Source organism: Coenobita brevimanus, chromosome 84, assembly GCF_032717465.1.
Source record: "Coenobita brevimanus isolate Jiangsu-jjx chromosome 84, ASM3271746v2, whole genome shotgun sequence".
In the NCBI taxonomy this organism is placed as follows: Eukaryota; Metazoa; Arthropoda; class Malacostraca; order Decapoda; family Coenobitidae; genus Coenobita; species Coenobita brevimanus.
The window spans coordinates 36,110,546-36,128,255 of record NC_137037.1 but is presented as its reverse complement, the minus strand read 5'-3'; the positions used below and the strand labels follow the sequence as shown (position 1 = coordinate 36,128,255).

The following is a 17,710-nucleotide window of genomic DNA, read 5'->3' as shown; positions in this document are numbered from 1 at the left end:
GGAGAGAGAGTGATGGGAGGGTGTAGAGTGGAGGGAGAAGGGGGAGCGATGAGAAGGGGAAGAGTGGAGGAAGAAGGGGGAGTTATGGGAGGAGGAAAAGTGTAGGGAGAAGAGAGAGTGATTGTAAGGGTTAGTGTGGAGGGAGAAGGTGGGAGATGGGAACAAGTAGAGTGGAGGGAGAAGGAAGGGTGATGGGAAGGGGCAGTGTGGAGGGAGAAAGGGCAGTGGTGGGAAGGAGCAGAGTGGAGGGAGATGGGAGAGTGATGGCAAGGGGTAGGCGTCGTATTCTCCTCAGCTTAACAGGCTTTTTTAGAATTTCCTCCTTAACGTTTCGTTCTGCTCATCACAGCATACAGGTTTTATTCTCATGTATGTTATTTATATCTTTTTATACTGATAGAGATTACTTAAATAATATGAAAAAAAGATTATGATTAACGTGTTTTATGCATAAATGAACCGGTAAGGTGCTAGAAATCATCCAAAACATAAGCAAACGTGAACACGAGGGAGGGGGGAGGATTGTGTACTGTGACGTCAAGGAAAATTACACTGCGGAGTGAGGCAGTGCTGAAGTGTATCCAGGGAATGTGGAGTGAGGAAGAGGCGGAGTGTGACATGATTCACAGAAGAGAGAAACGGAAGTGGAAGATATGTATTGTAAAGTAAAGGAATATAAGTTTTGGAAGGAAGATGCGTTGTAGTGTACTCTGGAAATGTTGTTGTTGTTGTGGTGCAGCCCCGGCCAAACCTGGCCCAACAGACCTGTCGCCTGCAGGTAAGCTACTGTCCCTATGGGGTCGTCCGAAAGATTCCTTACACCGTTGGTGTTGTGTCTGCATCGTAGTGTGGCATGTGCTGTGTAGTGCTCCGTAATGTGTGTTATGTGGGCCAATTCTACAAGAGGCGCACGCATTATCTGTGATTTCATCTAACCCAAATGTAAGCTGGTAACTAAGGAACACAGGATGACGTCCTGATCTAATCATAGCTAAGTGAACTTGATCAGCTTCGGTAAAGGATATCTCTGATGGATCGAGGTGTTGTATGGTGCTTCTTCATTGCTAATGTTGGGGTGTCGGGAGGTGGGATAGTTGATGAAGGTCTGGCACCTTTTGTGTGACAGTTGTTTTATGCGTCTAGCTGTGTTATGTGATTCTGTCATACATCGATGACAGGGATGTTGTGTGTTAGCACAGGCTGCTGCGTAGGAATATGTGCCTTCCATGTCAAGATATTCTGTAACAGGGAGGCTCTGAAACCAAAATCAAGGAGTGTAGAAAGAGAGAGTGTGGAATGAAAAGGAGGCAGAGTTGGGGGTGAGAAATAGAAAGTGTTGAGTAAGGAAGAGGTGGAATGTGAATTAGAAATGAGGTGAGGAATGGATGAGGCAATGTGGAGTATTTGTGGTATGAAGCTAGCGAGAATTACTTGGATTTAGGGCTGTGAAAATGTACAGAGGTACAGGATGTGTGGCAGAATACTGAGGGAATGGTCGAATGTGGAAAGAGGGAGTCAGGGAAGGAAGGAGGTAGTAGTAGTGTGTTAGACGATGGGGGTAGGGTACACAGTATGGTACAGGCTACACTATGGTACACAGTATGTACAGTGTGACAACAAGTGATATGACCCGGAGTGGAGTGGGGCAGGGCAGGGCGTGAGTTTGGGTCACTAGGGGCGGGCAAGGATGGCAAGGCACAGGAGGGGGGCCAGGGCCATTTCCGGGGAGGGGCGGGTGGAGGAGGCTGATTGTTCCCAGTTGAACCACGGGGTGGTGGGGTGGGGCAACTTGCGGTGCGGGGGGCCGCGAGTCGGAGGGTTTCCAGGGGGCTGCGAGGTCCCCGTCTTGGTAATGTGGCTGCCGGTCATCATGTCCTGGCGGCGCTCACTGCCCCCACGAGGCCGGCCTGCATTGCCCCCCATCCCATACTTAACCTCATTGCTGATCTCCGTCCCAGTGTAGCCCCGTCCCGCCTGGGTCATGTCCTCCTCCTCCACAGGGGCCTCCGTCGGCAGCTGGATCTCTGTGAAGGAGGCCGGAGGAATCTAGTGCATCAATATTTCATTACCATTACCACAGTACCACATCAACATAACACACCATCACCATCACATGAATGCACTAACACTGCCACCACCGTAGCTGCCATTACCACCACTACCACTATCATACACTACCACTAGCACCACCACCACGACCAGCATAAACTACCACAAGCACCACACACTACCATCACAGCCACCACCACAGTCTTCATAAATTACTATCATCATCATACACTACCACCACTTCCATATACCACCATCACCACCACCACCACACTATACATTACCACCATCACCATAGACCACCACCACCACCACCATCATACTCTACAATCATTCCACCAGCATCATCAGGCGCTAGCTTAAAGTACTATCACTGTCACCACACATTGCTACCACCACAAAACCTTACGACCACCATAACCCAGTACGTCACCATCACCATCCCCAATATCACCATCCCCACCATCACCATATTAAGACCACCACCATCGCCATACACTACCACCATACCCTCACCACCTTCAAACCCCGCCAACACAACCTCCAGCACCGCCACCATCCCTATCGGCCACCACAACCACGACTCCCCCACGAACCCACTGTAATTACCCCCAATCATTCCCCCTACTTTCCGAAACTACCAGCATCATCACCATCTACCACGATCGATATCAGAGACTCATCCACCACCGCAACCCCCTCCCCTCCTCCCCCCCTCTCTCTCTCTCTCCCTCTCTCTCTCTCTCTCTCCCCACACACATACACACACACACACACACACACACACACACACACACACACACACACACACACACACACACACACACACACACACACACACACACACACTGCATGTTTATCCTCATGTTAATCACCATACTAACCATTTTTCACACTTAACATCTCTCCCTATCTCACACACTATCACCACTATCAATACAATCATCGCTTTCACACTAACGACCACCCATTTACCACCAATACATTCCTATCACTGACATACGATCACATTCCCCACAGCAGTACCCCCACCACACTCACTGCTACCAAATTAGTCACCATATTCACCACCACCACTATACTCATTGCCTTTATACTCACCACCACCACCACCACTACACTCATTATCTTCACACCGACAAGCACCTCTACACTCATCACATTCACACTCCCCATGATTACACTGAGCAATAACACATTCCTCAGGTGGTAGGTGGTGGCAACCATCATCTACTCACTTGCTGTAGTACTGCCTACTTCCTCCTTCACCTTATCATTCATTTACTCCGTCTACCCTCTCACCTTCTATTTGTTCTCTCCTTCCTGTCACTTTTTATTACTCTTCTTTCCACTTAAGGTGTCTCTACGCTGAATGACAAGCCTAATATTTTCCTGTGACTTAGGAAACCATTTACAACGCTGGGTAGTAACCATATAACCAAGTAACTGGGTTATGTGGAGCCTACTTCAGTGTCTCTTTAACAGGCTGGAGAGATGCAAATGCGTCATCCATATGAGGGGACCAAACCTCCACGCTCTTCCCTGCGCCTTGCTGGGGCGGGGCATTGTCTACCGCAAGGAAACATCTGTTCACTGCACTGGATGGCTCAATAAGGGAGGTTGCTTGCCTGCGGCTGAGGGGTCCACTCGGCCAAAGTATCATTAATAACAACAGCAACAATGACAACATGGTCCTAATCATTAGGACTCATCACCCTTCACAATGAACACCACCACACACCACTGCAACAGTTACCACCACATACACCATCACCACCACTAAATTCATCACCTTAACACTCGCCACTACATTTACCACCTCACATGCTATTCATACCTCACGCCCATCACCATCATCACGCTAACCACCACCACCACCACTGCACTCGACGTTAACACTTCATATCATTATTACCACAGTCTAAGTATACTTAGACTGTAACTATTACAGTGGCCACTAGGTCATTAATAACTATCATTCACTTTCAACACCACACTTATCACTAAAACTCACTTTCACCATCACACTCACCACTACCATAACGTCTCTCATACAGCCTTACCCAGACGCTCCAAGTTATTCAAGAGCTCCACCAACAGCGCATACAAACAGCTGATCCACATTTGCATCACCAGCCAAGATATTAACACTGTCAAGCTCCTCTGGCTCATTTTCGGCAAAATATAATAATCTAATGTTAACTGAGATAAAATACTGGATTTGTCCCGACCATGAAGGGGTTAATGGTGACAGAGTTAACACTCTCAGACTTCTTTGAGGCACTTTCAGTTGACTGAAATCATCAGCTAGAATAGAATGCAGGATTTGTCTAAAAATGAAATGGTTAGCAGCCTTGGTACCAACTCCATACTTCGGGAAGAATCTACACCCACGGGCAACTCGAAAACAAGAAAGGTTAAATGAGGTGCATCGGGCTTGACCATAGTATGGACGCCATCCATCCCGGTCCTCATATGCAGGCCAGATAACTCTACAGAGGTGATGTTTGATTGGTTAGAAAATTCGTATGTTGTCTGAGGAGACGAGGTCGATTCCATGTTGTGGCAGCGAACAGCTTGACTATATTAATTAAATTAAAACATGAAGTACTATTATGATTATCCTCAAGACCCTTCGGCAAGTCATAAAAATACTCTCGCCAATACCATCACACCAGTGTTGAATGAGACAACCGTAGCATATACGAGTATTCAGTATAGCCGATGGGAAGTTGTGTCGAAATGGTGGCATGAATGTGGCATGTAAGAGCACTGATGGGCTTCGAGGACAGTGTTACCAGATCTAGCATAATTTTATGCTGTTGGCATAATTTGAGGGAAATTTCATAGGCTAGCATAATATATGGCATACTCATGAATTTAGCATAATTTTAGCATAATTTGGTACATTTGACATAAATATAGAATAATTTGAGAAAACTGAGAGAAATAACAGTGGAATGTGAAAGTAGTAATAGAAAACCAATGGAAATAAACAATCATGTTTATCTGACAGTAGCTATTATTCCATGTTTCATAGTCAGTTGTGTTTAGTGGGTAGTTTTAAGAAACTTCAGTAAAAAAAAAAAATAGTTTTGTTTATGAGTTGCTAATTAGCTGTGATCTTGGGCTAATCCTTTTTAATCATCTTTATTAGCTAATAGCACAAATTTTAACAGATTTAATTCCTTGTTGTAGAGTGGCTAACTGCAGTGATATTTTTTTTTTCATTCAAATGCCGATAGCTAATGGTCATAACAAAATATTATGCAGAAAGTAGAAGGATTATGATACGGATCTCATCTCGGTCTCAACAATTTTTAGCCATGTTTAATTTGTAACAGCTGAAAGTCAGCTTCATGTTCTTATTCAGTGTTATCTCTAATGAGATCCCTTTATTTTTCTATGTGCAGTACAGTTCACGTGTGCCAACTATTACGCATGCCTATTAAGGGCTGTATAATAGTTTACTGTGAAATAAAACTAACTCTGAAAGTTGGCATAAAGTTGGCATAATTTCGTCACCCCGGTCGCATAGTTTTGCTGGTTTCAGCATAATTTTAAATGGAGTCTAGCATAACTTGGCAGTGGAGATCTGGTAACACATTTCGGGGAATGGACCATCAAGTCTATGAAAAACAAGCCTACACACTCAATGTGAAGATGCACTGCACACCATAATGTGCTATTGCCTGGCACGATACAGTCCTCCAAGTGTGATGGAGCTGTCGTTCTCCCGGTAAGCGTTGGTTGGCTATTTTCGAGCCGTAGGCCTGTTCGGTTTGGGTGGATCTTGACATGTTCAACATCAACATCCCGTACACTCATCACCAATGCAATCTCTACTTCTACATTCACCACCAAGACACTCATCACTACTGCAGTTACTCCCACCACACTCACCATCAGTACAATTACTCCTACTACACTCACCATCAATACAATCACCACACTCACCACCACTGTCATCACAACTACTACACTCACCACCAGTACGCTCATCACCACACTCGCCACCATTGCAATCCCTACTGCAACAGTCACCAACAATACACCTATCATCACACTCACCACCATAATATACCACCATCACACACACCACCACAACATACCACCACCACCACATATACCACTACTGCCACCATCTCCACGTTCACCACCACCATTGCCATCACACTAACCACCACCACACTTGCCACCTCTACTGCAACACTCACCACCACAACATACAACCATCACCACATATACCATCGCCACCACCATCTCCACATTCACCACCACCACCACCACCACCATCTCCACATTCACCACCACCACCACCACCACCATCTCCACATTCACCACCACCACCACCACCACCATCTCCACATTCACCACCACCACCACCACCACCACCATCTCCACATTCACCGTCACCACCAACAGCTCCACATTCATCACCACGACTACCATCACCACCAACGCTCCACATTCATCACCACCACTACCATCACCATCTTCACATTTACCTCACCACCACACTTGCTACTACAACACTCACCCACCATCATACTTACTACCTCCACCATACTCACTACCACTACAACACACTACCACAACATACTCCGACCACACTCACCATCACCACATAACCCATTCTCACTCTCGCCATCACTGCCACTACTACCACAGTCATCATCCCTCACACTCACGACCACCAAACTTAACACCCCCCCACACACACACACACGCTACCATCATACCCACACCAGCCATCGCACCAACACCTCAGCACCGCCATACGTACCACCATCACCATGACTTTTAAATATTACAAAACCTCGTACTCACCGTAAACCTTAATATTGCCTTCGGTTTCCCCCAGTGAATTCTTGGCTGAGCAGTAGTACATCCCCTCGTGCCTCTTGGCGAAGCTGAGAATGGTGAGCGTCATACTGGTCATGTAGTAATTGGTCATTTCTTCTTCCACCCTGTAGTCTGCGTTCGTGATCAGCATCTCGCCTGGACAGTTGGTGGACATTGGCGTTGAAAGGGTGATGAGACGTGGAAGAGATGGGGAAAGGTATGGTTGTAGGCAGGAGGAAGGGTAACAGTATATGGAAGAGATGGAGAGAAGTGAGGTGTGGGTGGAGGGAAGGGTGACGTCGTTCGGAAGAGATGGGGAGAAATGAGCAGTGGGTGGGATAAGGTTGTGGTGTGGAGGAGAGTTGGTCATTCAAGGTGAGAGGGTGTCAGAGTTTGAGGGAGATGATGAGACGTGAGGAGAGGTTGTAGGTCGGTTTTAGGGTGATTGTAGGAGGGAGTGGTAGGACCAAGACAGAGGTGGTCATTAGCGTTTAAACGGTGATTGGATAAGGAAAAGGGAAAGAAGTGAGTGGGGGGATGATTGTAGAGTGGATACAAGGAGGTAGGAGGTTCAGAAGAGGGGAAAAATTTGTAAAATGCAAGTGAGAGAGTGAACAGGGAGTGGCGAATGGACAGAGGGTGGGTGAGAGAAAGATGGGTGAGTAGAGGAGGATGGATGAGTGGAGGTGTGGATAGGAGAGGGTGATGAAGCGAGAACAGAGAACAGGGGTGTGGGTGATAGAGGGTATTGGTTAACAGCGGTATGGGAGAGAGAGGGTGTAGGGGGCGAGCAGAGGCGTTGATGTGAAAGGGTGTGCGTGAGAAAGGATGTGGGGGAGGGTGGACAGGGGTGCGGGTGAGAGATGATGTGGGGAAGGTAAACCGAGGCGTGAGTGAGAGAGGATGTGGGGTAAATGAGCAGGGATGTGGGTCGGTGGGGAAGGGTGTGGGTGAAAGAGAATGTGGGTGGGGTTGGATGAACAGGAATATGGATGGATTGGTCATGGTGAGGGTTAGTATGGGTGGGTGATCACAAATGTAGGTGAGAGAGTACAGGGATTGGTGAGAACGGATGTGAGTCGGAGAGTGTAGGTGTGGGTGTGTGGGGATGTGGATGGACACGTGTAATGAATGAGTTAAAAGAGTGGAGAAATTGGGAAATGAGTGAGAAGAAATGTGAGAAGTGTGGGCATGATAGGTGTGGGTGGGGTGGAGTGTGGAGGCCCAAGCGAATAGGATTAAAGAATAAGTATCAAGGCAACAGAGGTGAATAAAAAGATTGAAGAGTAAGCAGTTATGGATATTTCAGAAGGTGAGGGGAAAGAGAAAAGGGAAAAGGAGAGTAGGCCAGGGGAAAGAGAAATGAGAATTAACATAACTATAGATAAGTGTCATTCTTTTATCTTCAATTTAAAATTCACCAGCATTAGTTTCCATTTGTCTACCGCACACTCTGTACCAGATAGTTCTCCCTACCTAATGATCTGTCTACCTCCCTTCCTCCCCAACTCCCAACTCCCTCACCATCTTCCCTCCCTCCTCCTTCCCAGTCTGCCAGCTTACTTCCTTTCTTGCCTGCTTCCTCTCCTACCTGTCTTCGCCTCGTGTACTACCTCCCTCGCTACCCACTCTCCTTTCTGCTAGTCCGTTTTTCCTTCTTATCTGCCTTGCTTCCCCTTTCCCTGCCAGTCGTTTCTTCCTACCGACTAATTTACATTCTTCCCTGTCCATTACACTCTCCCTGTTTACCTCCCTCTTGTCTACCTCCCTGCCTGCATATATCCCTCCCTCCAAGCTGATCTGTCCTTCGTACTTACTAGCCTACTTATTTCGCAGCCTATCTTTCTCCCGGCCTATATAAGAGTACCTCCCTGCTTATTTGCCTCACAGTTCTCTCCTTCCCTCTTACCAGTATATTCTTCTTACTTACCAACATACCTTCTTTCCTGTCTACTCCCAGCTTTGCTTCCTTCCTCCTTGCTTACCTCCCTATTTCTTTGCCCCCCTTCCTGCCTTCCTTTATCTTTGTCTACTGTCTGTCTTCCTACCTGCCTATCTACCCCATGTTTGCCTTACCTGTATCACGCGTCCAATACTGTATAGACTTTGGCGATGCCTCAAGGTTACACTGCAGTTTAGCCGAACTTCCCAGAGGCACCCCGATCAGCTGGTTCGGCACGTGGATCACTGGCCGGACTGGATTAAATAAATAGTTGACGTACGTATTAAATACAGATGTAAACGAATCATCATCATTGTCAATATCATCATTATCGAAGAGGCAGTAACCAGAAACACAGAAGAAGAAGTACATTTGTGGGAGAATTAACACTAGTGTTCAAAGTGAAATGAGCTACATAGTCAAGACACCATTCATGCCCTCTAATTTCTCAGTCTCACAGGCGAAGCATCTGCTCATATTATTTGTTGTATTTTCCTTTATAGGTGCGTTTCACATACAGTACATACGTTAGATAGACTTACTTCGCTCACTGTCAAGCTTAAAAAAATGCAAAACCCTTGTTGTCGCTTCTTCGTATATACAGTGAGTAATCAACACCGTACCCCGTCAGCTTCCTTGCTTCCACAGCTTCCATACCTTGTTTTTTTTTCAAAATCTCAGTTACATACCTATGCACCTTTTTGGCCCTCACGCCTGCTCTCAGTTCTGAACTCACTCACATACATACGATACAGAAGTTTCACCATATTTTTTTCATCCATTCTCTCTTGGCTTTCCTATAACGTGTTATTAACAGATTACTTTATATTTTCTTGAGTCACAATCTGTTTTAGTCTATCCACTTTACGAATTCCTTAGAAGCTCCAAATTTCGATTGCTCCAACTTGGAACTATTCACACTCCTGTTATACCAAATACTTACACTTAAAATGTTAATATGGGCACTGACATACACTCGTGCAATCCTCATACAGCATCCATATTCAGTGCCCTGTTTCAAATCAAGGGCGTCGTAGTACCAGCAGGAGGACGGGGTTGTTGAGTGGCGAGGAGTGGAGGTTTTGAATGGCAGGAAGTGTGGGTGTTGAGTGTTGGTGAGTGGTGATGGGTGTTTACTGGCAAGGAATGGGTAACGGTAATTAAATTTACGGTGTGAAATATACCTAAGTAATGAGCAAGTGAAATAAAATATCAAAAATTTCCCGTGCAACTAGGTAAAGGCATCCACAAGTGCAGGGCCAGAGGGCACGCAGGCTCAAAAATTATAACGATTTAAATAATTTAGAGCAACCTACGCAAAAATTTGATTTAGTTCAAAGTTTATAAAGAAAAAACAATGAAAAATTAGTTCAAGCAGCTGTTCCATTAATTTGAAAGGCAAGTATAATTTAGACTGTCACAAGCTTTACTCAGCCACTCCCACGCTCGGCCTTGGTGGGGCCTCTTGCTCCCCTTCGGCTGAAAGTTTGTTTTTCTTCCTGCGTGCGTTGATGGATAGCAGCACCTCTGCGTGCGAGCCATGATACTGTCAAACCACGCAAAGCCGAAGGACTTTTCTGATGGTGAAGAATATTGCGCAAATTTTCTTTACTGTTTCCAACGTACTGTGAGCTCGCACGTGCTCAGTAAAATTTAAACGGGAATAAATGAGCTAATAATCACACACTCGTCCCTGGGATAATGCTGTGACAGCCTGCTTCCCACGCTGCACAGTTCTTATGACAAACATGAGAATACCAATCTCAGACACCAGAAACTCAGGACTCAGATCATTTAACAGGTCCTTGGGTGTCAGATGAAAATTAATAAGAATAAGAAGAATGTAGGAATGGGGACACGGCTTTGTTGGGCTTAAGCTTCTGTCTCGTTCTCTTTTGCAATTAACAATAGTTAAAACACACACACATTGACACACACACACACACACACACACACACACAGAAGGAAGGAAAACCTATTTCTACTACTACTACTAGTATTAATAATAATAATAATAATAATAATAATAATAATTATTATTATTATTATTATTATTATTATTATAAAATAATAATACCACTACTACTACTAGTACTACTACTATTTATAATAATAATAATAATAATAATAGTCTACTACTACTACTACTACTACTACTGTTACAACCACTACAGCTACTGCCACTATAATTACTACCGGCAATTTTATCATCACTACTATTGCTACTTTCACAACTCTACCAGTGCAAGTGCTACCCATACAACTAGTGCCAACACAACTTACAGTGCGACCCCAACCACTTGTACTACTTTAACTACTGTACTGTACTCACATGTGACCTCAACTGTGATGCGTTTGCTAACACTGGGCGGCACGTTGTTGTTGGCGATGCAGAGGTAGGGGCCCATGTCGGAGCGGGTGATAGAGGTGAGGTTCAGTGTTTCACCCTCGTAACTCATAGCTGTGGGGAAGGGGGGTAGAGGAGAGAGGGAAGGGGTGGAAAGGTGAGAAGAAGAGGGTTTAGATTGAGGAATTGATGATGTGAGGGGAGGAAAGAAGGTATGAAAAAAAAAAAGGGGTGAGGAGAAGAGGTAGAGGATAAGAAGAAAGGTTAGAGAAGTGAATAGGAGGGAAAGAGAAGTAAAAAGTATGGGGGAGAAAATGAAGGTATAGAGGGAAGAGAGGGAGAGGCAGGGAAGGAGAGCAAGGAATACGGAGAGGGTGTGATGTAATAGGAAGAGTGTGAAACAGAATAATGATAAAAGTTATTAATGCCACTGAAAATGGTGTTCTTGATACATTACTGATACACAAATAATATATTGCTAAAATATTACCAGTATTACACCCAGTTCACTTTCCAAATCAGACAGCTTTTTACTGGATACAGAGCACATGAAATCATTACACCATTGACAAATTTACAATTATACGTAAATAATTTATGCCATATCTTAACCAAGGAACTGGTTTTCTGGTTCAGCTGTAGAAAATGGTCGCACTCCATACTGTTATTTCTTCTGCATACCCTTAATCATTAATTACCAGAACGTAGCATTGATTCAACAATCATAAAAGGATCCTAATTCTTTCAATGAGAGTCTCCTATACACAAAAATTTGTGACATATACTGGACATCAAAGAAGCTTCTAAAACAAAACTGTTAAATATGTACTGAATCTAGCCAAATTAACTTGCTGTTTTGAAGTATGAAGAACGAAGGCCATTTCTAAGCTTGATAATATCATTGTGCGATAGCCAGAAAAAAAAAAAATAGTTTTGCATGGAAGAGTAATCCAGCCAAATCAACACACTCTTGCAGCATTACAGTCTCAACAAAGACTGAATCAGATATATAACTGCCTAAATTAAGACATCAGCATTTACTTCTGATTATGGGTTACATATTTTACTTCTTACACATCAGGAAAACCAAGGGAATGGTAGATTTTTAGTTGTAAATAATTACGTAATTACACAAACAGAAGTATGGAATGATCAAAAATGAACCAGGGTAACAAACAACAAAAAAAATAATAATAATAATAACGGTCTTCATACATTTTGTCATTGTAGGTCTTCTCGTGTTCATCCACCTTCTCCATGTGACTATGGGAGCCTGAGTGTTAATACAAGTATCGTTGACCCTTTCATGGTCAGGACAACTCCATTATTATAATACAGCTATCTCAAGACATTTTATTCAGCAAAGAGCGAGCACTGGAGGCGGTCAGTTGTAATGGTAATTCTACTGATCCTCTCATTTTCGGGACAGGTCTAGCTTTCTATTCTAGCCAACGCCAGACATTCCGTTCAGATGAGATGAGGACCACTGGAACTTCACAGTATTAAAAACAAATGATGAACGAAACTTACTCTTGACTTTGCGTTTCTCAGGGTCGTTTTTGCGGATAACGAGAAGCTTTTTATCTTCCCGTACCCATGTGATCTTTGGCCGCGGGTACCCGTGTGCATGGCACACCAGCACGGCATTGGAACCCTCGGGCACCATCACGTCAGAGGAGGACTGCTCGTCGTCAATCTCTGGCGGGACTGTCACTTCTAGGTACCCGATCTGAAGAAAGGAAGAGTGGGGGTGTGAGTGGGAGAAGAAAGGGTGATAAGCGGGGCATGTATGGAGAGCTGGGGTATTTAGAAGGATGAGGGAAGAAGGGGTAAGATTATCTGAGTAGAGGAAGGAGGGGTGAGTGAGGGGAGGAAGGGGTGATTGGTGACACGTAAGGGGACTAAGGAGGTATGTGGGGAGGGAAAGGAAGGAAGGGATGAGTAAGGGGGGGAAAGAAAAGGCGAATGGGTGTCGATGGAGGGGGGTTCGCTGGGAAGTGAAAAACAAAAAAAAGTAGGTGGATAAGCAGAGAGAGAGAGAGAGAGAGAAAGAGAGAGAGAGAGAGAGAGAGAGAGAGAGAGAGAAGAGCATGGTGTGAAGAGGGAGAGGGCAGCTGTGTGTGTGTGTGTGTGTGTGTGTGTGTGTGTGTGGAAAGAGAGGAGGAAGTGGAATGTGTTGAACAAGCTTTCACTCTGTTCCATTTTCCTGCCATTTCAGTACCTCGCTCCCCTCCCTTCTATCCCTACCGGTTCCTCCCTTCAAAGCTTTATATTCCCTTCACTCTTTAGCCTCATTCATTTCTCTCCCTCTGAATTTCGAATCTCTTTGTCTTTTTTTTTTCCCCCTTCCTCCCCATTTCCTGTTTTTCTGCCTCCATATTCACGTTCCCCCCTCCCCCTCTCTCTCTCTCTCTCATGAGTGGAAACTAGCAAATATAACCCCGATATTCAGAAAAGGCAATATATCGTAACCAGAAAATTATTGATAAATAAGCTTAACTTCAGTTGCGTGCAAGTTGTTGGCAACTATTATCAGAGATAAGTTTAAGAGCTTAAAAAAAAATCTATCTATCTATCTATAGCCCGACGCCCTAATCCCGCAAAGGGTGGCCGCAGACAAAACGCCTCCAAGTCACTCTGTCACCCACCATTTGACTACCCTCCCCCCAACTCACCCCCCCCATATACCTCTCAACTCCATCCCTCCACCTCATCCTCGGTCTACCCCTCCCTCTCCCTCCCTCCACCTCACCTACATACACCCTCTTAGTCAGTCTTTCATTCTCCATTCTCTGCACATGTCCAAACCACCTCAGTGTATTTCTCCTAATCTTCTTAACCACATCCACACCACCCCACAACGTTCCTTCACTTCTTCATTCGTCAACCTGTCCCTCCACGTCACTCCACATGCTCATCTCAAGTAACTCATTTCCACTGCTCTCACTCTTGACTTGTTCCCCTCTTGCAAGGTCCACGCCTCGCTTCCATACGTCAGGGTAGGGATCACAATACCATCATGCAGTGACTTCTTAACTTCCATACTCACCTCCCTATTTCTCATCACTGCTTTCAGTGTACCAACAACCTTCCTTCCCTGCTGTACCCTTTCACGTACTTCATCCCCCAAAGTTCCATCCTTACTCATCACACTACCCAAGTACTTGAATGCACTCACATTCTCCATATCCTCACCACCCAACCTCACTGCACACTCTGTGACTTCATTCCTCTCAAACACCCTAACTTTACATTTGTTTACATTAACTTTCATTAAAGATTCACAGCACGGTTTTCTAAATAATCTCTTGCATTACGAGTCTCTTGGAATTCGTCTACGGCATAGTTTTTATATACGATGAGACCACGTCCGAAGACACTGTATATCTTGATTTTCGAAAAAAGTTTGATAAACTTCCCCATAAAAGACTACCGGTACTTCAGAAATTCAAATCTCATGGGTTAAGAGGTAATGCGCTCAGGTGGATCGCCTTACAGAACGTAAATAGAGGGTTGTAATAAATGGTAAAGAGTCAGGCAAGAAAGATGTTTCTATATATAGTAGTGTGCCACAGGGCTCAGTACTGGGTCCCATTCTGTTTTTAATATACATAAATGGTATAGATGAGTGTTTAATTTGTAAATATCCAAATTTGCTTATGATACTAAAACTGGAAACAGAGCAGACACAACTTTACAGAGGCAGGTAATACAGAGTGACCTCGATCGACTGTATACTTGGGCCCAAACCTGGCAGATGGATTTTAATATTAGTGACAGGAAAGTGCTAAACACTGGAAGTAGCAGTGAAAACCCAGTTACTCTAGGAACAAAATAAAACTAGATAATGTCATCCATGAAAAAGACTTAAGAATTATAATAACAAATGATCCTAAACCAAGCAAACAGTGCACGGAGGCCAACAAATTAACTGGATTCATTGGTAGAGCAATCAAACATAAATCAGACATCATCCTCACCATGTATAATTCTCTAGTCCGCCCACACATAAAGTATTGTTTCCATTCTAGTAGTCTTATTACGAAAAAATTACAAACAGAGACTCTTTAGAGATAGCCCCGGATCTCTTTATCCTGACTAAACGCAGGTTACGAGGAGGTTTCATTCAAGTACTTAAATATTCAAAGGACACGATAATATGGCAATCGATAAATATTTTGCAGTTTATCGTTCAAATTATACCAGAGGCAATGGCATAAAGCAATTGGCAAATGATTCCAGTTGCAATGAGCTAAGTATTTCTTTTTAAAGGAGTTGTGATTTATATGGAACAAATTGCCCTCCACTGTAGTGACTGTAATACAGTACTGACCTTTAAAGGTCGCTTGGATAAATATATATCTCTCTTCTAACCCCCAACTTAGTATGCATATTCCTGAATAAAGCATTTCTATTTATATAAACCTTTTTTTTTAAGAGCCCGGATGATAAAATCCACAGAACAATGTTGATAAATTTTGCTGACTTAATGTTATTTTTTCAGGCAGAGAGTGTAAAATAAAATTTCCTTTCTCCTTTTCCTATGAAATTTCCATGACAGTTTTTTTTTATGTTGCATGGTGGTTCTTCTCACTATCTCCTCCCGGCTTCAGCTGAAGGGTTTGGTGGTTGGGGGGAGGGGGACGTTCTTGCTTTTCTATCCTTGTCTTTAACTGATAAAATAGCTTTGTTACTTACAACCTTCCCTATACCATATAGCCACGAAAGGACCAACAGGACTGGTGATGTTTGCTTTCCTATGTAGTTCTTTGTACTCTCTCTCTCTCTCTCTCTCTCTCTCTCTCTTACCAGGTGTGTATGGGTTGACAAGCAGGCCTTCAGTGCAGATGGTGCTTGTTCCGCGGTTCTGGTGATGCGTAAATGTTGTCAACTGTTGGAGTCTCAGTGATTATTATGAAGTGTGTGTTGCGGCTGGCATTTTGCATATGGTTGTTGTTGCAGCCAAGTTCCATCTATGTTAAAAACTGTCCATACATCTGTAAGCGAGTTGTACACAGTTCTCGATTATCCACAAGACATATTCCTGGATCTGGTCAAGAAGGCTGAGATGCCTGTTGAATTCACCACAGCATGAGAGAGAGGAATACTTCACTACTGATCTGTGTCTTATATCCATAAACCAGGATACTCTCCTTAGTGCGGTTAGATTCTTGGACGCATGTTTGGCAATGTTCTCATTATATGTTTTAAACGTCGTTTTTCTGTCAAATATCATATTAAGTATTTCAATTTCTTATTGTTAATGTAGCAAGTTACTCCCAAATTCATTTGTAATGTATATTCGTGTTTCCCGGGCTAATAATCCCGTTTTATGTTTAACAAACTTGACCTCTTCCTCAACTTGTTATATCCCTCATTCTGGCATTAAGCAAAGCAACAGCGGTTTCCTTCTGTGACTGGTCATAACTCACTGACAGTGTTCCATTGTCAGCAAAATCTTTGGCTTCGAGATGAAGGTACAACAAAGTCATCAGTAAAAATGTTCAGCATTAGAGGTCTCACAATACTCCGTTGTGTAATACCTGCTTGAATAATACGTAGTTGAAAATCTTGATCATTTAATATCACTAATAGCTGTCAGTCCTGCATAAATGTTAATGTCCACCCCGACCCCTCCAAGTTTTGTCAGCTGTGGTGATTAGCATCGCTGACTGCAAAGCCGCCGTCCCGTTGGAGTCAGGGTTCGAATCATAGTGCGGTCAGCTGGCGTCACTCGACTCAACTGTCCATTCACTATTTGTGGGATGGTAGGTAAAATGAGTACCAAGGATAACCTCTTGGAGAGGTAACTGTGGTAACCTGGATGATGCAATGTCTTCTGTCCCAGGACATTGGGTGAATAACCTACCACAAGCTCAAAGGCCTATGATATACGGAGATGCCATGACTGAGCGTCTCATGGTGCCAGCCCACCTTTACTATTTAACCTTCGATGTCCAAAGCTAGAACGAACCAAGAATGTACGTGCGTTGACCTTTGTCCAGAGAGCCGATCCCGCCAGAAAACTTCGGTAGATAAATATTTGAAGCCAAGAATCCTTTACAGAAACCATTCGGGAGAGTGCTTGGCATGTGATGTTTCTGGAAGTGTTGCCTGAGGCATAAGGTAATGATTTTTTCTAAAAAATTACCGATAATTACAACGAGCAACAAGGGACAACAAATCATGACTTCTGTCTTTTGAGATGGTACAGCATTACTTATTACCTGTCCCCGCCCCTGTGGGGCTTGGGATCGGTTATTGTTTTCACTCGGTTTGTCTGTCTGTCTGTTAACTTTGCGCGAAAACTACTCGTGCGATTTTGACTAAAATTACAGGAATGATGGGCTATAATCTTCTGATCACCTAATTAGATTTTGGGCCAAGTTGAGCCAAGGCCCAGGCAGTAGGCCCAAAAAACGCTTTTCTTTTTTTTTTCCATCATAACTCCTTTCAAATTCACTATATCGACATGAAACCAAAACCTAAATGTGCATCTTTAAAATCTGCATCCCCTAACTTGCCTC

The 17,710-nt window shown here is 44.0% G+C and overlaps 1 protein-coding gene across 1 annotated transcript in view; it reads right to left on the bottom strand.

Moving 5' to 3' along the window:
- Nucleotides 1-1,671: 1,671 nt before the first annotated feature.
- Nucleotides 1,672-17,710, bottom strand: part of LOC145410127 (lachesin-like) — a 128,305-nt gene continuing 112,266 nt past the window's right edge. Inside the window, exons 5-9 of the mRNA XM_080280325.1 lie at nt 12,714-12,912; nt 11,169-11,297; nt 8,971-9,090; nt 6,880-7,050; nt 1,672-2,024 (exon numbers count right to left, since the gene is read on the bottom strand). Coding sequence (XP_080136451.1) covers nt 1,672-2,024; nt 6,880-7,050; nt 8,971-9,090; nt 11,169-11,297; nt 12,714-12,912 — 972 coding nt within the window. The remainder of the gene's footprint in view (nt 2,025-6,879; nt 7,051-8,970; nt 9,091-11,168; nt 11,298-12,713; nt 12,913-17,710) is intronic.